At 38.3% G+C, this 19,855-nt stretch overlaps 1 protein-coding gene across 5 annotated transcripts in view; it reads right to left on the bottom strand.

The window, feature by feature from the left end:
* Positions 1-19,585, bottom strand: part of TAFA5 (TAFA chemokine like family member 5) — a 436,737-nt gene extending 417,152 nt beyond the window's left edge. For all 5 annotated transcript variants that reach the window (XR_009728385.1, XR_009728386.1, XR_009728387.1 and 2 more), the window contains exon 1: positions 18,420-19,585. Coding sequence is in view for 2 of the 5 variants with exons in the window: in XM_061372895.1 (XP_061228879.1) it covers positions 18,420-18,531 (112 nt within the window). In the remaining 3 variants the exon portion in view is untranslated. The remainder of the gene's footprint in view (positions 1-18,419) is intronic.
* Between the last annotated feature and the right edge of the window lie 270 nt (positions 19,586-19,855).

Genomic DNA, 19,855 nt, shown 5'->3' with positions numbered 1-19,855 from the left:
TTAAAATACATTATTGGTAAGGGAATGCTTCATACTCTTATAACTACATGCTTCCATTCTCAACTGCAGCATTATGTGTTCTCATTCTCTATTCCAGATTTCAGCTACATATGTGACAAAGAATGGTACATTAAAAGTTACATGAAAAAAAAATCCACTTTAAGCAAACAGGTGCTTTCCCAATTTTTATGCTTTGCTGTCCATTGCAGCTGGATACAATTTATAGCATAATGCTGCTATTCTAAATAACACCAGTTACGTTGGCATTTGGTAACTATATAAAATACAAGAAGCAAAAAGGGCCTTAATTTCTAATCATCCATATTAAATGGAGCTAATGGAAGTCATTTATGATTCCTAACTGCCTCCAAATCTCATCCAACCCAGGACTCCCTGAGCAGAAAACAGCTGGGGGAAAGGAGGGCTTTAGGGACAAGTGCCATATAACCTTGTGCTGCCTTTAGATTTCCCTAGGTATTCTTTTACGGCTACGACTATGATTATTGGGCTGGATGACTTGCTGATATAAGCAACTGTATTTGTTCCTATATTTCAGTATAAATGAAGAACCAGACTAAATAGACCTGTAACCCATAAAATGATAAATAAATCCAATTGGGCAACTTTGGGTACTTGAATGAGTTTTATTAAACAAACAAATGTTACCCAAAAGACAAGGAACTCTCCCAGAACTCATTTTGGGAAGTCCTAAGGATAAGCATATACAATATTGGTGAATAGAAGCAATTTCAGATGTAACTCAAAACTTGAACCTAGAAAGCCTTATAAACCAGTCCAAAGGAGTTAATGAACATGCAAGAGATGTCAAGAGATAAAGAAAGTAATCCATAGGCAATTCCATTATTTCAGTGCAGACTTATAAGATAGGGTAAGTTCTCCCCTACCCTAAGCCATGTGTTCCTGCACAGTCTTACACTAGCCATAGCACTCAAGGAAGCTATCTGTCTGAAAGCCAATTTGACTAAAAGGGGAAAGGGGAGATAAAAAAACAAAGAAAAAAATCAAAGGGAAAAAAAAAGAAAAGGAGAAAAAAAAGTTTGTTGAATGGGGATCATTTCTATGATCTGACTAAAATGTAGTAGGAGCTTGAAGTCACAGTGATTTGAAGTGATTGAGAACCATGGGCTCAAGTGCTGTAAAATATTCTTATTTGGATACTGCAGATTGCAGTAAACAAAAGTACTGTAGTATAAGAACATTTATTAAAATGTTGCTGGCTAGCTATTCTACCATATACAATCACATACACCATGAATAATTGGCAATCGGTGCTGGCAGTGGTTTAGAACCTATTACAGCATATGTTTTCTGCTTCAAGAGAATGGCATCCTGTTCATATTCCACTCTTCTCAAACACATATATGTGCCCTAAAAGCAACTTATTCATAATCCTTCTCCCTCAGTGGCTTGTCCACAAGGGGCACGACCCACAGTCTAGGAAACAGTGTTAGAGGAATCTTCAAGGCTACAGTTCTGATGAGATGCTGCACAACTTCGAAATGTAATAGCTTAAATTGAAAGTGAGCAGTTAAATTATATAATGGACTGATTATTTGAGTGGGGGAAGAAAGAACACAGAAATAAGCTAAGAGCTAGATATTACCATCTCACAGTGCCTAATTAAGAACAGCAACATCATTAAACAGAAATCTGGAAGAGATCACTTCAAGCCCTCAAATCCAGTGCCTACAAACACCTGAATCTCTTCTTCTCTATTTCCTAATTCAGCTTGGGGTCACACATCTTTTTCACAATCCCAGTAATGATTCACAGCTATCCTTCAGCTAACCAGCATGCGAAGGATCTCTGTTTCTGAATCACAGAATCATAGAATGGTTATGATTGGAAAGGACCTTAAGATCATCTAGTTCCAACCCCCTGCCCTGGGCAGCAGCGTTTCATACTATATCGTGTCACCCAAATCTCTGTCCAACCTGGCCTTCAACCTTAAATATTTCTGCTTCTTGAAGCATTAGGTGCAAGGCATTCTTTTTAGACTCTTGACTGCAATACAAAATATCCCAGACTCTTATTTTAGCAAATGATGCCATGATTGAATCTTTTGTTGTAACGAAATCAGTAAAACAACAAATTCTACATACAGAGACTACTGCAACAGCTATTTGATTTTATATGTAAAATAAAATGATTAATGCTTTTCATTTAGTAGGAAACAGCTGGACTCCTAACTTTACTATCTGGAAAGCAGGAGAAGAAGCAGCCGTTTAAAAAATCATAAATTTTGTAGTGAAAAGTGGCTTCAGCTTTGGGAGTAATTGCTGTGGCCAGTAGGTTGTTGGAAAATTACCAGAAAAGCATTAAAATAAAATGTGTTAAGATTCAGAAGATTTGTAAATAATTATCAACATGAAAATGAATTACAAATATCAACTCTTGGCTTGTTCACACATATCGACAGTCAAGAACACAAAATTACAGCTTAAAATATTCAGTTACTCTCACACTACACTAGGTACCTAATTGGAAGCTGTTGCAAAGAGGAGCCTTGAAGTATAAACAAAAAGTAGCCGCTTAGTGCCTTTCTGTGATTCTCCTTCTTTTACTTGAAGTTCTAAGAATCTGATCAATGATGCAAAAGATCCCGAATTATTATGTTTTGACATAATTTTTCTAGGTGGGGAATTACATATTGAGGAATAAAAAATGCACTGGGATTCAGTGAAGATTAAGCCTTATCCTATTCTTTCTGCTCCTATGTCAATCAAGTGCAAGAAAATATTGATAGCTTTGTTACCATTTTAATAGTTATGCTGTTCTTTATGAAAGGGGTCAAACAAATGATTTTCCTGTAGAAAATCTGCCACAATGTTTTCTCATAGGTGAAGCAATTGTTTTTCTGTAAATGCAGTTACAAGACCTTGATCTTGAGTTTTAATGTGCATGTACAGAAATGTGCGTCATATTTATTTAGCTCAAAAGACTGTTCATTTGATTATGGCTGCTGACCAGGTGTTAAAACTACTAAAGAATGTAATAGTCTGACACACCAGTGCTGGATATGCTCCCAGCTGCTGGCCAGAATCTGATCACCTTTTTTAAGGAATGTATTCAATAAAGTAGTAAAACCCCCTCCTAACACTACCTGTCAGCTGGGCTTCAGACCAGCTGAGACAGCACCTGTGACTCTGCAGGATGACCTCCACATTATAGGAAGACTAATCCATTCTGTTAGTCTGTTAGACTTGGCAGCTTTGATATAGCTGATCTCCAAATAGCCCTACTTTCATCCCAAAGACAGCTGCAGAGGACAAACAGTAATAGCCTGAAACAACTTGGGCCATTTTTCTCAGACCATAAATGCCGGATAGTATGGGTATTTCTTTTCTCTACTATCTTCAGACTCTCACAATGATCACACTCCTATTTACTCCTCAACAGGATCTAGACCTAGAGTGAGAGCAGCAGAATGCACACACAGCATTCAACTCCACCCCATGTAAAATGTGCATGCAATAAACTCTCTAAAAAGCTCCTGTTTAAAGAGGAAGCAGTAAGAACTGAACCCGTGAAGACCAAAATAATGCTGGAAGCTGGACAGAAGTGCTCCAAGAAACAAACTTTCTCTAGAATCACTCCTGTATAGACGCTTGCCTTTGTACCACTATATCAGGTCACAGCTTCAAAGATGTCTTTTCTTCCTTATTTTTGGCTCAGACAGCCATGACAGCAAAAACTATCCCCCTGTCTTTCATCTAAGACTTACTGGAACTTACCTGCTTTTCAGGTTGGTCCTGATAAAGCACTTGCTCTTATTACCAGATTTGTATTGCATGTACATAAAGAAGAGGGAACTGTGATTTTATAGGGAAATAAAGCTCCAAATAAGATAAAACACAAAAGCCCATGCTCAACGACAGAAAACACCCACTAAGCAACAACCATGTATACAATATCCGGTTCAAGTTTCAAAGGCCTACACTGGTCTGTGAAAGTAACTTCTACCGGCATTGCCATTCCAAGAAAACAATTATATTTGTCATTCTTGACAATGAAGTGTAAGAAACAAAAATTTTATAATGGTATTAGCATCACTGCAATACTAATTCTCACAAGATTAATGGAATAAAATACAAACACAATTTATTCAGATTAATTTTCTCTCATTTACTTCTTTCACACACAAAGCAGAAAGACTTCGATAAATTAATTGAACTATTTATTCTACAAAAGAGAGAAGGGGACATGCTTGTTGGCAATCTTGTATGAACCTGAAAGGTAATGGGGCCCATAAAACTCCTTGAAACTTATTTCTGAGCTTTACAAAATTAAGAGTGTGTACCTCATACTTGAAGTGTCAAAAGACTAGGGGTTTTTTTCCTGATTCATCTACCAGCCAAATTTGCTGCTCACTAGAATTCCTTTCACAGATTTGTACTCCCTTCTCTTTAGAAAAATATTTAAGTCCCTTGAGGTAACAAGTCTTTTATCAAAGGCAAAAATAAAAATTGCATTATGCCCATCCTGAAAAAAAAAAAAAAAAAAAAAAAGGCACAAGCAGGTTTTTTTTCCAATGTTATTGAAAACATACAAAGAAAATGCATTTATGTCTAGAAACATGTTGTTAATGCAAGACCAACATTCTTCCTGGAAAATTGCAATCTATCTTACATAAATTTGCTGTTCCATACACATAGGAACTGGTCAGACAATGGAGAAAAAAATCCACTGTAAAATTAAGATTATGTTGTATATACGTGTACTCTAATCAGTCCAAACAGAATCAGTCTCTAAAAAAGACTGTACGAACAAACAATAGTAATTTCCAGTGTTTGCAGAAGTTCTATACATAGATATAAGTTTTCAAATGTTATAGGAGACTGAACTGAAAAGAAAACTGAAGCATATTTTAAGCGATAGTGATACCTCAAAACTACCTTTAGAAATCTAGCTGGTTTCAAAACAAGCACCATACCTAATTTTAACAGAAGCAAGAAATATCAAGACTTTGGTAGATATTTTGATAGCATTTGCATGAATTTCACAAGTAGAAGCTCATGTTCCTTTGTTAAGTTTCACTGGCTCAGACACTCATGCAAATTTTCAATGTGCTTAAACATTAGTCATCTTGAATCCAAGTTCAGGAAAAAAAAAAAAAAAAAAGAAAGAACATCTCTTTTCACCATTAATTATCTGTTATGATCTGCAATTCATTTAAAAGGAGTTTTTTTAACTGTTTACAGAAAATATGTCATTCCTTATCTTGTGTGTTTAAACCTGCTCAAATTCTTTGTTCTCAGTTAATAAACCTTATGCTTATTTTTCTGGAATAATATTAACTGTTCATATATGTAGGTTTTAAATGTATCAAGCAACATTCTTCCTGCCTGAGTATAGTCCCAGTAGCAGCTACCTTCAGTGTGAAAGGAAATAAGATTTTTATGTTATCATTACTGCGTTTCATACAGCTAAGCACTGCAACAGTGGATGAGTATCCTAGTGGCCACAATTCTTGTTAGTATACACAGTTCCTGAATGAGTTAGCCAATATACATTCAATAAGATCTTTATTTTCCTGCCTCTCAGTTAAAGGACTACCAATGTTGGGGACTAAAATTCTGACAGATTGAAAAAGCTTTAATTCCTCCACTGTGGCAATGTTCTTGCATTAGGCAGAGACAGAAGTAGCTGCTCTCACTTTCAGCAGATACACCTTCTTGACTAGCAATAATGTTTCAGACTCAGGTGCCTATGAGATTATGAGAAGCTAGGCTGGACACAGAATCCAATACCTGAAAGTAAACACTCAACCCCACTCAGTTTTCTTCAAATTATTTGCAGCTGTAGATATAACTGATACCCTACAAACCACTAAAGCTATTTATCTCACAGTCCTAGAAAGAAATGCTGATATCAAAATTTAAATATTTAAGGAATTTTGTATAATTTTTGGAGGAAAGAGCCACAAAAAAAAAAAAAAAATTACTGATCAAACCACTCCTAAATAAACAAAATTACTCCTCTCAAAAATTTCAGACAAGATAGAAATTAACCAATATGATACATTTGTTTCCAATGAAGCAAAACTAAAATGAATGATACAGAGTATCATATAATTTCTCACATGTGTATCCCTGTGGTTATATATCCACAGGATGTAGGTAAGAGGAAAAGCAACCAACACGCAAACAAGCCTCAGTGTGAATACACAGCTTTCGTTTTTTAAGGACAGAATTTTCTCTGACAGTTGCCTGTCACACAGTTGTACCCAGTGTGAAAAGCTCTCAATTGACTTTTAACAAAATGCTGTCAAAGTTTGCAAATCAAACTTAAAAATCTAACTTTCAATCCTTTTCGACATGTCAGTAAGCAAAATTCAAAATTTTACTTCCCCTGTTATTTATTGATATGCATGCTTTTTTCTTACTTTAACTGAGATTGCCATATTACCGCCAAACAAACTCATGGCACTATCTCTGGTCTTCAAGGAAAAGAAAAAGGCCAATTTAGAGATGTAGGGGGAAAAATAAAAAAAGTTACATTTTGATCAATTAAGTTCAGCTACTGTGTTACATCCTAAGAATAAATACAAGCATTTATAGAAATACACACTGATGAGAGAAATGTAAGAACATGAAATTGCTTGAAAGTGTATTTTAGAAATACTTCTCTTTGACTTCACAGAACAGCTTTGGAACTTTCATTCCATGTTTCATGTGACCATCCCTTTCAAACAAACACCAGAACCAACTAGCTCTAGTTTAAATTCTAGCTTTCTGCCAAGTACTTCTGAGAGAGCTGATCCTGTTCCACAACTGCAAAACTGTGTATTACCCAGCCAAAGCAGAGGTGCCCTTTGTCACAGAAAACATACATGACCTGAGTAATATTAACATACATCTTGAATGTAGACACCTTTGTCATGACAATGATGTATATACCAATCATATCTACCACAGCTCTCAGCATTTTGGCAACTTAAAAAGTTTGATCAAATTACATGCACTGAAACTGAAACAGCATTTTTTCTCAAAGGTACTGTTCTAACCCTCTGTGTATAATCATTATCTGTTGCTTTAACATACATTTAAAATAATTTAGAATGACAGAAGAAAAATTAAACTCTCATTGTAGATGTATTATGTTCTCTGTGTTCTGCCAGTTTACTAAGTCCTAATAAGGCACATACATGCAAGCATACAAATGCCATATCACAGAGCTTATAATAGGGCTCAGAGAACCTGATGCTTGTAGAATAAAAACAACCAAGCCCAATTCTCAAATCTTTGCAGATCCAGCAGTTCTGAGAAAAAATCTCTACACATATATCAAGTTAATTTGTCTGAGAAGTCACTAGCAAACCATGATTCACATAGCCATACTTGTCAAACCTAGTAACAGAAAAGCACTTCAGAAAGTGGCAAGGCAAACAGCCAATTCACCTGACCTTAGGTAAGAAAAATAAGAAAGCAAAACTGAAAAATATAGAAAACCAATATTTGGACTCTATGCCAACAGAGAGCACTAAATTCTAAAACAAGCTTTCAATAAGGAAATGGACATGAGTAATTACAAGCAGTGAAAGAAAAGGCACTAAACCATATTTGGAATGTGTTCTAATATCGTAATGTAAGAAAAGTTTTCTTGAGTTCTACAAATTCAGTCTTTCATGGGGAAAAAAGCACACTATAAATTTCAGGGAATTAACAAAATAAAAATTATATAGATTCTTCATTTTATTTGGCATCTGTGCTTATATTAAAATATCAAAAGACTACTTTCATTTTGTGAAATTGAGGACATTCCTTTCCTTTATATAGAGATGAATTATCTGGGAAAAACATTAGGCAATGGTTCTTAGTATTACTTATGCTCAATGCAATGTCAGTCTTACAAAATCAATGTAATATTTGTGCCACAAATTTGTGTACTGTTTTACCTATATTGTCATCAAATGTCAAAATGGAAAAAGATAAGCATTAAGCATTTTGAAATGTCACCAACTCAAATACTATAAATTGTTTTGAAACTAATTCCTTGGAATTATATCTGAAATACCTCAAATCCACTTACTGTAATTACAAGTGGCAGTTCATGCAACTAATTGCCCTAAGAGTTCACAGCAGCACTTTACAGAATGCTACAAAAGCATACAAAGGAAGCCCATATAACACCATGAACTCTTAAAAAGTCTCTTTGGTAAGGCTTTGTAAAGAAGGTTGTATTAGAAAATAATTACACTTATAGACAGGGTTAAAGTAGAGATCTCTTGTTATACAGGCAGCACAACCAGATCTGGCCAGCTGTTAGACTAAGAACATCCATGAAGGTATATATATATCATGTAAAAAGGTAAAAAGCAGCACTATATTCCTTGAACAAAAACTATATTGATAAAAGAATGAGTATAGAAGGCAACAAATCTCTCCAGATGAAAAGGATTGTAAAAATAGCACTCACATTGAATAACATAGAACTGGAGGAACCTCTTGGGTCATAAAGCCCAATATCCTACCAAAAATGACCACATAAACCTTTTTCATACCTGGCTTTTATTTTTCACGTGAGGGAAAAGGAAGGGCAGAAGGAGTTGAGGGGGTGGTAGTTTAAAGCTTAGTGCAATTCATATCTGATCTTAAATTCCAGGTAAGCATTTCTAGTCTTCTGGACCCCTGCAGCTCCTTATATACATGTGCACATTGGTCACCTTTACACCTTTTCTTACCTAAATCAGTAGTAGATGAAGGTGATCCAAATGCTTTAATCACACTATAAAAAGTTGCATGGTGCACACGTGTTTAATATTTGTATGGAAGAGACTTAAAATGTGAAGAGAAAAAAAGGTAGAACTGATAACCTTTGGTACACTTATCTAAAATTCACCTCGTTTCCAACCTTTTGGAGAAGACAGTATTTTTAGAGTGGCCAGAGTGTGAAAATACTGGCAATGAAACTGAAGAATTTACAGTAAGACAAAACACATTGCAAAAAATGTTCAGGATACAAGCTGTTTCTAAAGATGTCTTCCAGTAATCTATGCCAACTACATCCCTCAATTTGTACGAATCCTTTGCTGCAGTTAGTTCAATATCTTGATCAACAGTCTTAATGAATCTGTATCACAAGCTTATTTTTCTATGCTTTTTTTTTTTTTCCTCCCTACAAAAATGCTGAACCAGTTACTTGGCATTAAACATTTAGGTATTAAGCAGGAGCCTTGAAATATATATTAAGCAACATTCTAAAGATGCTGTAATTAAGGACTAGATTAACGTGGTAACATACATGTTAAAACCTTAGCAAGTTGTCTAAATCTGCTTTACAGTCAACTAAAACAAGCACTTCTGCAGTACAATTTACCTCAAACTATATAATGTATCTCAAACAGGTCATATGAACCGCACTGTAAAAATGCCTGTTTCCATTGACTTTAAAATGAGATTATGGTAAATATAGGTGACTATAATACAGAAATCTAAAGTAAGGAACGACCAGTCATGTTCAGATGGAACTGAAATTATGTGCCAACCACTTCTTCTAACCAATCAGGATCAGAGTTGCAAAACATGTATGTTTGGTTTTTTTAAGCTGATAACAAAAGGAAAACATCTGTGAAAAGTCTTTAATCATTATTCCAGGTATTAGGCCATACAAAGACATGTTAGGTCAAATGCTTTATAGTAGGTAATTTAAAGGAAATTACAACCTTTAAGTAGCATTCACTGAGAACAATTTTTAGAGCCTCTCAGTTTTATTTTAAATATTGATGTGGGTTTTTTACTGAGCACATATGTACACCAATACATATATACACTCATCCTAAAATGAACGTTCAATAAAGCACTCCTGACAGTGTATACTGAAAAAGCTCTGGAACACCTTTCCAACATTTTTTAATAAAATGATCTTTAAGATTAGCACAGAAAATGCTATTAGCTCAATTCAGAAAAGTATTTGATATTTTTATGATTCAAACCATATACAGAACTACTTTGGAAGTCATTCACTATACAAAAAATAATAGAAAAAGTCACATTTCAGTTGCACAGATGAAAAGTGTCTGTTCAAGGCATAATCAAATATAAAGTCCATTTAGGTTAAAAAAAAAAAAAAAGAAAAAAGAAAAAAAAGGGGAGAAACTAATGAACCCTTTCAGTAACACCAGAGAATGCAATCAGTAACAGGGGACCTCTCACAATATCTGTTACATTCATACTTTGTTTAATAAAGCCAGAGAACAAAAGTCATAGATTAGTTTGGGTTGGAAGGGACCTTAAAGATCACCTAGTTCCAATCCCTCTGCCATGATCAGGGACACATTCCACTAGACCTGGTTGCTCAAACCCCTGTCCAACCTGGCCTTGAACACTGCCAGGAATGGGGCAGCCACAGCTTCTCTGGGCAACCCGTGCCAGTGCCTCACAGCTCTCACCATGAAGACTTTCTTCCATATGTCCAATCTGAATCTATCCTCTTTCAGTTTAAAACTGCTGGCCCTTGTCCTGTCACAACAGGCCTTGGTAAAATACTTCTATCTTTCATATAAGCCCCCTTTATATACTGAAAGGCTGCTCTAAGGTCTCCTAGGAGCCTTCTCTTCTCCAGGCTGAACAACCTCAACTCTTTCAGCCTGTCTTCATAGTAGAGTTGCTCCAGCCCTCTGATTTTGTGGGTTTTGTGGGTCTCCTCTGGATCTGCCAGAAGAAGTGCCAGAGGTCCCTCTACCCACAGCATTTCTGCTTGCAACTGAACCATTTAATGCAACATGTAAGAGCTTATCTTAGCTTAAACCCACTTCTGTCATCTGGCTAAACTGTTCTGCCAAACTTTGCAGTAGTCCAATAGGGAATTAGGGGGAATATTCCCCTAAAAGGGATACTGGCATCTGAAACTACCAAAAGTGATATAGGCATTTGGGGTTAACAGTATCTTATATTGTTGGCATATCATTTCTTAGAACACATTTGTCATCATCAGAGTTCTAAGATAATAATAATAAAAAAAAAAAAAGTAAGTTCTATAAAGCCAAGGTAAAAGCCACCATAAATTCAACTTTGATTAACAAGAACACAGTAAGAATTCCCTTTTACTTTTTGATAAACTTCAAAAACTTAACTTTCTTTTTCATATGTAGTCATTTCTCATTTCTGTAAGAATTAAAGACCTTTGAGATGATGCAGTTTTATTGGCTAACAGAACCAGCAAGTTCTACCACTGTGCTTGAGTACAGTTGGCCACTACAAGTCAAATTGCTCAAATTGCTACTTTTAGTCACAAAGACAGAAGGAATCTTTATTTTGCCAAGTATGTGATCCTAAAAATATCGTAAGATCCTGCCCTAAAGACTCTCCAGTTGGAAGACCAGGAGATGCCACTGGTGGAGGGCTCTTAAAAGACAAGGATCAGCTGAAAGCCTGTCTTAACTCAGGCTGCAAAAGACTGAGGCACAGAACAGCAAAACTAAAAATAAGTCATACCAACCTACATCCTTGAGGGGAATTGTAACCACAAGCCAAATAAGTAGCTAGGGGTCTCTCTAGATACAGTACATGTTTTCTCCAAGAGCAGCATATTGTTTGGCAGAATAAATAACATTTTGTTCTAGAGAAGCAACTTCGTTATTGGTGTATTGGGCCACAGGCACTTAAAAGAAGTGCTAGGAGACACAAAACCAGGGATGATATTGAGTAACTAGATGTTTCTCAGGAAAGAACCAAAGAGGCTGTTGCAGGGAGACTCCTTTGAAAAACAGTTACACTCCTCACCCCAGAGTTGTACAAGATACTTTCCTGTTATCCAAGAGCAATCAAATGGTTGAAGAAAGGTGTCTAAAGAAACAGTCCATCCAGAGATCGAAATAAGACACAGGCCACAAAGTCTTGAGGAGATCAATAGATCACCACATGAATGCAAAACCCTCTGCCATTATACTTGTGATTCGTGTACTATAGTCAAGTCCATTTATTGAAGAACATGCACAAAATCTTTGAAATAAGCTTCTACACTAAAAATACTGGAAAACATAGTCTAAATACAGTTCATATATTTTCAAATAGCCACTGCATAACATTTTCCCATTTGCAGGGCTAACATAAAAGCATATCCATGAAGAGATGATTGCCCAAAACATCTACAATAAGCAATTTTGCCAGCCATCTGTGCAAAAAGCAGTGTAACTTCCCTTTAAACAGAGAAAAATAGAAAAATAAACAAATCCCCAGCCCAACAGCAGAACTACACCTGGTCAAATATGAGCCTGAGCGTGAAAACATTCTGGTTTGCATTTAGCTACAAAGAATATGCAGCGCAGGAAGATTGTGCTTAGCTAATGCTGTCTGTATTTGCCTATGCATTTGACACTTCTATACATAATTAAGTATTCAAGTACATTTTTTGAGTTACTGACAACATTCAAGGCATACCTCTAATAAATATTATTTGGCATGCCAGATGGTGGACTACTGGCTGAAGCACTTTGGCTTTTTCACATAATAGCTGTATTGTTAGAGCACTCACTAAGAAAGTAGTAAATTACATTCAGAAACTGAGAGATTTTATACCCTCAGCTGCTAGCAGAGAAGAATGAGTGGGAAAATACCCACCCATAAAGCTAATTTCAGTGAAGGACTTACTTTATTTCTTCAACAGTCACCAAGCAAAGAGTGAACAATTAATGGGACCCCAATAGAAGGTGATGCAATCTAGCCTGTGTTTACACACTAAGCCAGACCAGTGGGGCCGTACTCAATGCTGCCAATACTGTTTTCATAGCATATGGTAAGAAAAATACAGTACATTGCCCAAGCAAAGGGAAAAAAAGAAAAAAAAAAGGCAACTCAAAGAGGTCTCAGTCTCTCAGCTCTTACCCCTGCTGAAAGATACAGAATACTCTTCTGGCACGTATTTAATTGAAAATATCAATTTATTTCTTGTCCCCCCTCCCTACCTTTATATCCATCCCCCTTTCCCATTATACCCATCTATATCAGCAGTTATATTTGCCATGGAAGTAAGGATTACCAGAATTCCAGTACATCTGAGAAATTGTAAATGGTGCTTACTTAGCCTTAAAGGGTTGAGTTCAACATTAAAAGCAGTAAGATGACATTTCTTATGTTAAGGCCAATGACTTCTATGTAATACATCATCCAGACAGACTACAACACAACAGCTGAGATAATCTCAATGCTAGTTTGGTGCCCACATTGACAGGGTATATGTTGTAGAGGCCATTAAGTTCAAAGTTCTGGTTCTAATTCCAAAAATAAGCTTTGTTAAGAAGGAGCAGCTGGGATGTGAAGATAGGCTGAGAAAGTTGGGACAGTTCAGCCTAGAGAAGAGAAGGCTGCGTGGAGACCTCATAGCAGCCTTACAGTATCTGAGGGGGCCTATAGCGATGCTGGGAATGGACTCTTCATTAGGGACTGTAGTGATAGGACAAGGGATAATGGGTTAAAACTTAAACAGGGGAAGTTTAGATTGGATATAAGAAGGAAATTCTTTCCTGTTAGGGTAGTGAGGCACTGGAATGAGCTGCCCAAGGAGGTTGTGAATGCTCCATCCCTGGCAGTGTTCAAGGCCAGGTTGGACGAGGCCTTGGATGATATGGTTTAGAGCAAGGTGTCCCTGCCCTTGACAGGCGGGTTGGAACTTGATTATCTTAAGGTCCTTTACAACCCTAACTATTCTATGATTCTATGACTCTATGTTATATCAAGAAACAAAGTGTTAGTAACTTGCTTTTCATATTTAACATCATGAAAACATTATTTTTCATATCCATACATTATTTATTTCTACAGACCAGTTGAATAGATTAAAAAAAAAAAAAACAAAACCAACAAAACAACTGTATTTTTCATTTGTAAAAAGCAGAGAAAGTGATCTGAATGATATACTACCAGTAACAGGAAATGTAGGCCTCCATTCAGAGGTGACTTGTTTGCATCCAACCTAAATCAGCAGCGACCATTTATCATCCAACAGTTGGTCAGTAGCCTACGCGTGAGGATGGTACGGTAGCTCCTGTTGGAGAGGTGTGCAGGTGACACCAAGAACTAACTGCCACCCCTGCTGGCAGTCTCCGACAGCTTAAGGGAACAATAAGACCTACAGACAACAGTAGCCTGTGCCTGTGTCTAGACAGAAAGCAATTCCAGAACAGACAATGAAAAGATACTTCTCAAATGAGCAGTGTCCACCCTATGTATAACAACAGAACCCCAATTTAAGGTAAGATCAATGTATTATTTTTCATGAGAATTATGGTATGACATGAATGGTACCATGCAAAACTTTTTGAGACACTTCTTTTATTCATGCTAACAGCTTTATTTTTCTGCTCAAACTCCACAGATTTAAATATGGAATTAGACTGCATAATCAGTCATTTCATATAATCTACCAGTATGTCATCATTACAACATTCTTATTTTGTATTCTGCAAGCAAAAGGAATAATGAATTAAGAGAACATAGAACATATCCTCTTTCTATTTCTTAGTACTGGGAATGAACTTGCACTTACAATGCAGAACTGTAAAGTTACAGGAAATATTCTGCATTTTGGAATTCTAGATTCTTTTTCCTGGTAATGCCACCATTTAGTCAGCATAAACACTGGACCTCATATTGCTTTCTTCCTGTACACAATATTTAAAACCAGGTGAACTTTCCAAATACCATTCAGTTTTGGTGGTTTCTTTCAAACAAATATATTTGTTTGCCCTTAGATGTATTATCTTAACAGAACAGCAAACCTGTAAAACCCAGCAGGTCTAATGTTCCTATGCTTACAAAACAGTACAAAATAAGGAAAGCCAAAAGCTCATAATAGCTACAACTTTGCTAAAGCTGAATCATATGCTGTTTAAAAGGTTGTTATTTACATATAAAAAGCATCTCAGTATTTACAGCAAAGCTAACTGAATAAATGAACTAAAAAATAATACTGAATCAAAACTGTGTTATTTAGCACGCAGCTGTGATACCACAGAAAATGTCCTTAAATTGACCAAACTTTTTCTAACAAGGAAAAATGCAAATCCCAGTTATGAAGGAGAAAAAATTCAGTGTACCCTTACAACATAAAAACAGTAACTTAAAGAATTTGCAATAGGTACTTCTCAGTAGTCTACTAGTGTTCGTTAAAAAAGTGCAGAATGCATGCCTGGGATCCAAAAATGTCACAACTTCTCTAATTCTTAATTGCTATCAAAGGTGGTCACCCTCTACAAGGGTAGCCTTCTGAAGCTGTTTTTATATTTACTGGTGCTTCTGTTAAATAAGCTACCTGCTTGGTGGTCAAGGACCAAGGACTATAATAAACAGCTTGTTTCTACTCCTTCATTTTTGCCTTCTCCTATTGAGAACCTACCAAATCACACCATTTTTCTTCAGTTGGAGAATATTACATGGAATTTATCACTATAGCAACTAACCTAATGGATTTGATGCAGCTTTCTCTTTCACCATAGGATGGAGCCACTATCCCTAAATATAATCTGAACATTTAAGAATGAAAAAATTATCAGTTTATCATTTTACCATGTCAAAGAGAACATAATTATGCTTCAGAAATTAAAGTATAAATTAAAGTCTAATGGACTGTACACATACATTCAGAACACACTTTACAAATATGCTTGTCTGTCAAGCAGAACAAAACTATAGTGGTTTTACTGGTTGCTCCAGTCATAGGGATGATTATTGTACAACGAACTCTTTCCCAGAAACAAAAGATTCACAAAGTAAGTAGGGGAAGGGAAAGCAACATTCATATAACTGATTTAGGAATATGCTTTGTCAGACTAACAGATTAAAATGAAAATAAGCAAGGAAGATCAAAAGTTTAATTTATAGTGCTATTAAAAATATAAAAATTAAAAAGTTCAGGGGGCCTTAGTGTTTGATGTAAATGCAATAAAATGATACTGTGACAGATAATCGTATATAATGTTATTACTTTAACAAGGTATTAACCTTTATTGCTTTTTACATAAGTCACCTTGATAACAGAAATAAGTTGGTATACTTCCATACACCTGAATATAAGGTGTCTGGAAAAATACACACTTTATAACATTGAGTTCTTTCACTTCGTAAGAAATACAGCAAGGCTGTTATTCTTAAAACGTAACTAAGTTGTCACCCCTCCTCCTCCCCACCCCCCAGTTATGGTCTTTAAAAAAAAAAAAAAAAAAAAGAAAAGAAATAGAATGAGACATCAGATGAAAAAAGACTGAATAAAGCTGAGATGGTTTTTAAAAGAATTCGTAAAATTTTCAGTACTACTTTATGTAGAAACAGCTTCACATTTCCCTCTCACCCCCCTTGACTTTTTAAACATCTTCACCCTTTCCACAGAGCAAAAACATTTTTTGCAAATTTTCAAATACTACCGCTACAGAAAATGCTCATGGTGCTTCATTAGCATTTGGAATTGTGGTTGTCAAATCAGTGAAACATTACATAAACGGTGGAGTGCTTTGACACTGCATATTTTAAGCTGCATGCTGCTTTTCAGTGCTATATCGAATGAAAAGCGTACTACATGTTTGAGGAACACCATCTACACTAACTGAGGGAACTAACTGGAAACTGGCCATTTAAGCACAGCAGCAATTGCCTTCATATCATCAGCTAACATTTGCTTTGCATTCTTCAGCACCAGTAAACAATGAAAAATAAATAATATATATAACAATTCAAACGTACAACTTCACTCCTTAGAACAGAACACTGTCAAACCTCTCACTGCTGAATATAAATAATTTCAAGGCATCAGATTTTACAGTTAACTCCTTTTGAGGCTATACCAATGCCTACACAGAACTCCTACCTTCTCATGAAAAGCCTGGGGCCCTCCAGACGTTTGTAGCACAAACTTAAAATATTACCTATTACTAATGTCCATCTGAATTCCCTTTACCCTTGCACTATTCATCCTGTAATATGTTTACTAAGTCACTAATCTCGCTGTATGCACATAAATTCTTTTAAATCATAGTATGTTTTTAGCATAGTCTCTACATTAGCAGATTGAACACGGCATTATGTACAAAATGAAATTATAAAGTGTGACCTGTTTGATATGATTTTTGAGAAGCGTAACACAAATGTGCTAAATGTAAAAAATTATAAAACATATTATTCCTTTTGGAATAAGCCTCTCACTGTCATCAGTAGAGAGAGGCAATGTAACACGCGAAAAAAGTGAATTAAAGGTTATCGTTACCAATTACAGTCTTGTTTCAGAAAAAAAAATACAAAACAAATACGCAATAATGGAGACTATTATATAGTTGAAGGGGAAGAAGTGGAATAGAGGGGTAAGAAATGCAGCAGGGATGCTCCCGAAACCATAATCTGTTCCCTGTTCATCATAACCCACACCTATTACAGCTCAACAAGACAAGAATAATGTAAAGACTTTTATGCTACAGCTAAGGAAATGAAAACACACTATGGGTAAACTACAGACCACATTCAGCTCAGGTTGGGAAAACAGAGTGTATATTCATTCTGGCAAAGCTGTGTAGGCACCTCCTAATAATAGGCACCACAACAATTACATATTTTTATTACTGCACAGAAACTCCTTTTTCTATTCTCTTTGAAAGATTCCCACTCTGGTACTATAGACTAAATTGCATTTCCGCAAGTATGGGCATTGCATTTATATCACATACCTGCTTGAAAATTATTCCTGCCAAGAGGAAAAAAAAAAAAAAAAAAAAAAAAGATACAAACTAGCAAGAAAAAATAAAGATCTTTTAAAGTACTAGTAGTCCAGGCACTTGACTCTTACAGATACCTTATCTGCAACTCAGAGTGATTAACTGACAATCTATCAAGCCTAAAAGAGAATATACAAAACTCTGCTGATAACCTATGATGCAGCTCTGAGGCTGAGGATATGCTAAAGAAGTGCCAGGGTTTGTTCCAATGCAATCTCACAGTCAGAGAATCACATACTACCCCGGCGATGTTAAAACATCTGACTAAGTATGTGCTTCCTAAAGGAATGAACATAAGCAAAACAGCTCTTTTTCATGGAAGGTGGAGGGGAGTACACGAGTTATGTGGAGTAACAGTCCGGGTGAAAGCTGGCAATACCTGATAATAAACTGTGAGCAGTGGGTGATGGCTACTACCACTAAAAAGTCTGTTCCTAAAATTCAAGAGATGTTTCTGTTTAGACAGGAAATGCCACATCTGCAACTTAAGGACATCACATGCTCCCGAGAAGCAGCAAAACTGAAGTGTTGGTCTAGCTGCTTTACCACAGGGCAATAGGGGGAGATGCATCAATGTGGCAAGTCTAAGACACAGTACGTACACCTGCCAGCTTCAGAGTTTGGCCTTGACCAGAAGCGCTACCTTAGATGGGAAGGCCGTGGATTAAGCCCAGCAAAAGCACCAGGATAAATATGTACTTACTGCAGTAAGCGATCAGCAGACTAGCCAGGATCATGATCGCCCAGAAAGTTGAGGACATGCTTGGCAAAGCGTTGGCATCTTTCCTACCACTTCTCCTGGGAGATGGAGCCATTGAAGCCACTTCCCCAGTGGGGGTGGGGGTTGGAAATCAGTCAGTTTCACCAGCAAGCTCTCCCCTTGACTGATGGCCCTTTTCCACGTGTAATCCTCAAGGAAAGCATCTTCCAATGAACCCGCGGTCCGTCAGCAGCAACATGGTCCTTTTGCAGGAATCATCTTCCAGCCAGAAACCAAGGCAACTCTAGAGCCTGCAGGACTTGGGCACAGTGGCAGCCACCAGCTTTTCCTCCCGTCACTGTGGTGCGGTGGTGAGGTTTACTAGGGCTCGGAATCCTCGCGTGGTGCTGAGCTTCGATCAAGTCCCACGAGTCTTTTTCCCCCTTTCCTTTTTTCAAGGTGCAAAGTTGTTCCGCTGTTGTCCTGCCCCTGCCTCCTCCGCCCCGTCCAGAGGCAGGCTGGGCCCGGGCCGAGGCGACACTACCGCGGGGAGCCCAGCCCCTCCGGCCGCCCGCCCGCCGCTCTAAGGCGAGCCCCGCTCAGGCCGCCGCCGCCTCCCGGCCACGGGCAGCATGGCCGCTGGGGCAGGGGGCACGGAGGGTCGAGGGCACGGCGACGGCCACGGCCAACCGCCCGTGGGGCAGAACTCCTCCGGGCAGCTCCGTGGGGCGAGAGCAATCCGCGCCCGGCACCTGCAGAGGAGCTGGCAGCGGCTGTACCCGCCAACGGCTCTGAGGGCAGCTGAGACAGCGTAGACAGACAGCCCTGCCCGGCGGGCGGAGAGGAGCCCCGTCCCCCGCGGCGAGTCCAGCCTGTTCTCCCCTCCCGGTTGTCCTGCGGGCTCGACGGAGCCGATTCGGCGCGAAAGGCGGCCGGATCCGAGGCGGGCGGGACACTTTACAAGGCGGCTAGGCGCCGGCAGCAAATCGCCCCTCACAACGCGACACCAGCTCCGATCTTAGGCTCTGCCGCTATAGCGGCGCCGGTCCTTCAAGTAGAAAGAAGGAGGAGGAGGGGGCCGGCGGTCACGCCCACAGGTGAAGAGCGCACGGAGCAGTCCTTCCCCCGGCGCCGCACCGCCTGCGCGTCCCCGCCGAGCCACACTCCCGCACCCGTGCAAATATCACCGTGCTCCCTAGCTCGCCACTCCCGGTGTGACCCCGCTGCCGCCGGGTCGCTGGCAAGGGGTCGGGGGAGCCACGGGGTGGAGCCCGCGGTTGGAGCCGGTCGTGCGGCAGGCTGGGGCAGAGGGGCGAGGGGCGGGGCGGACCTGGCCTTTGGCTCTTCAAGGGAAGAGCCAGATCCAGCCCCTGGCGTCTCCCTACGGCCTTCAGAGGGGAGCCACCGGGCGGGGAAGGGACAGGAGAGGGAAGGAGGAG

Source organism: Neopsephotus bourkii, unplaced genomic scaffold, assembly GCF_033783945.1.
Source record: "Neopsephotus bourkii isolate Nb327-2 ecotype Australia unplaced genomic scaffold, CSIRO-AGI_Nbou_v1 NB_1624, whole genome shotgun sequence".
NCBI lineage: Eukaryota > Metazoa > Chordata > Aves > Psittaciformes > Psittacidae > Neopsephotus > Neopsephotus bourkii.
This window is presented reverse-complemented; position numbering and strand designations above follow the sequence as displayed.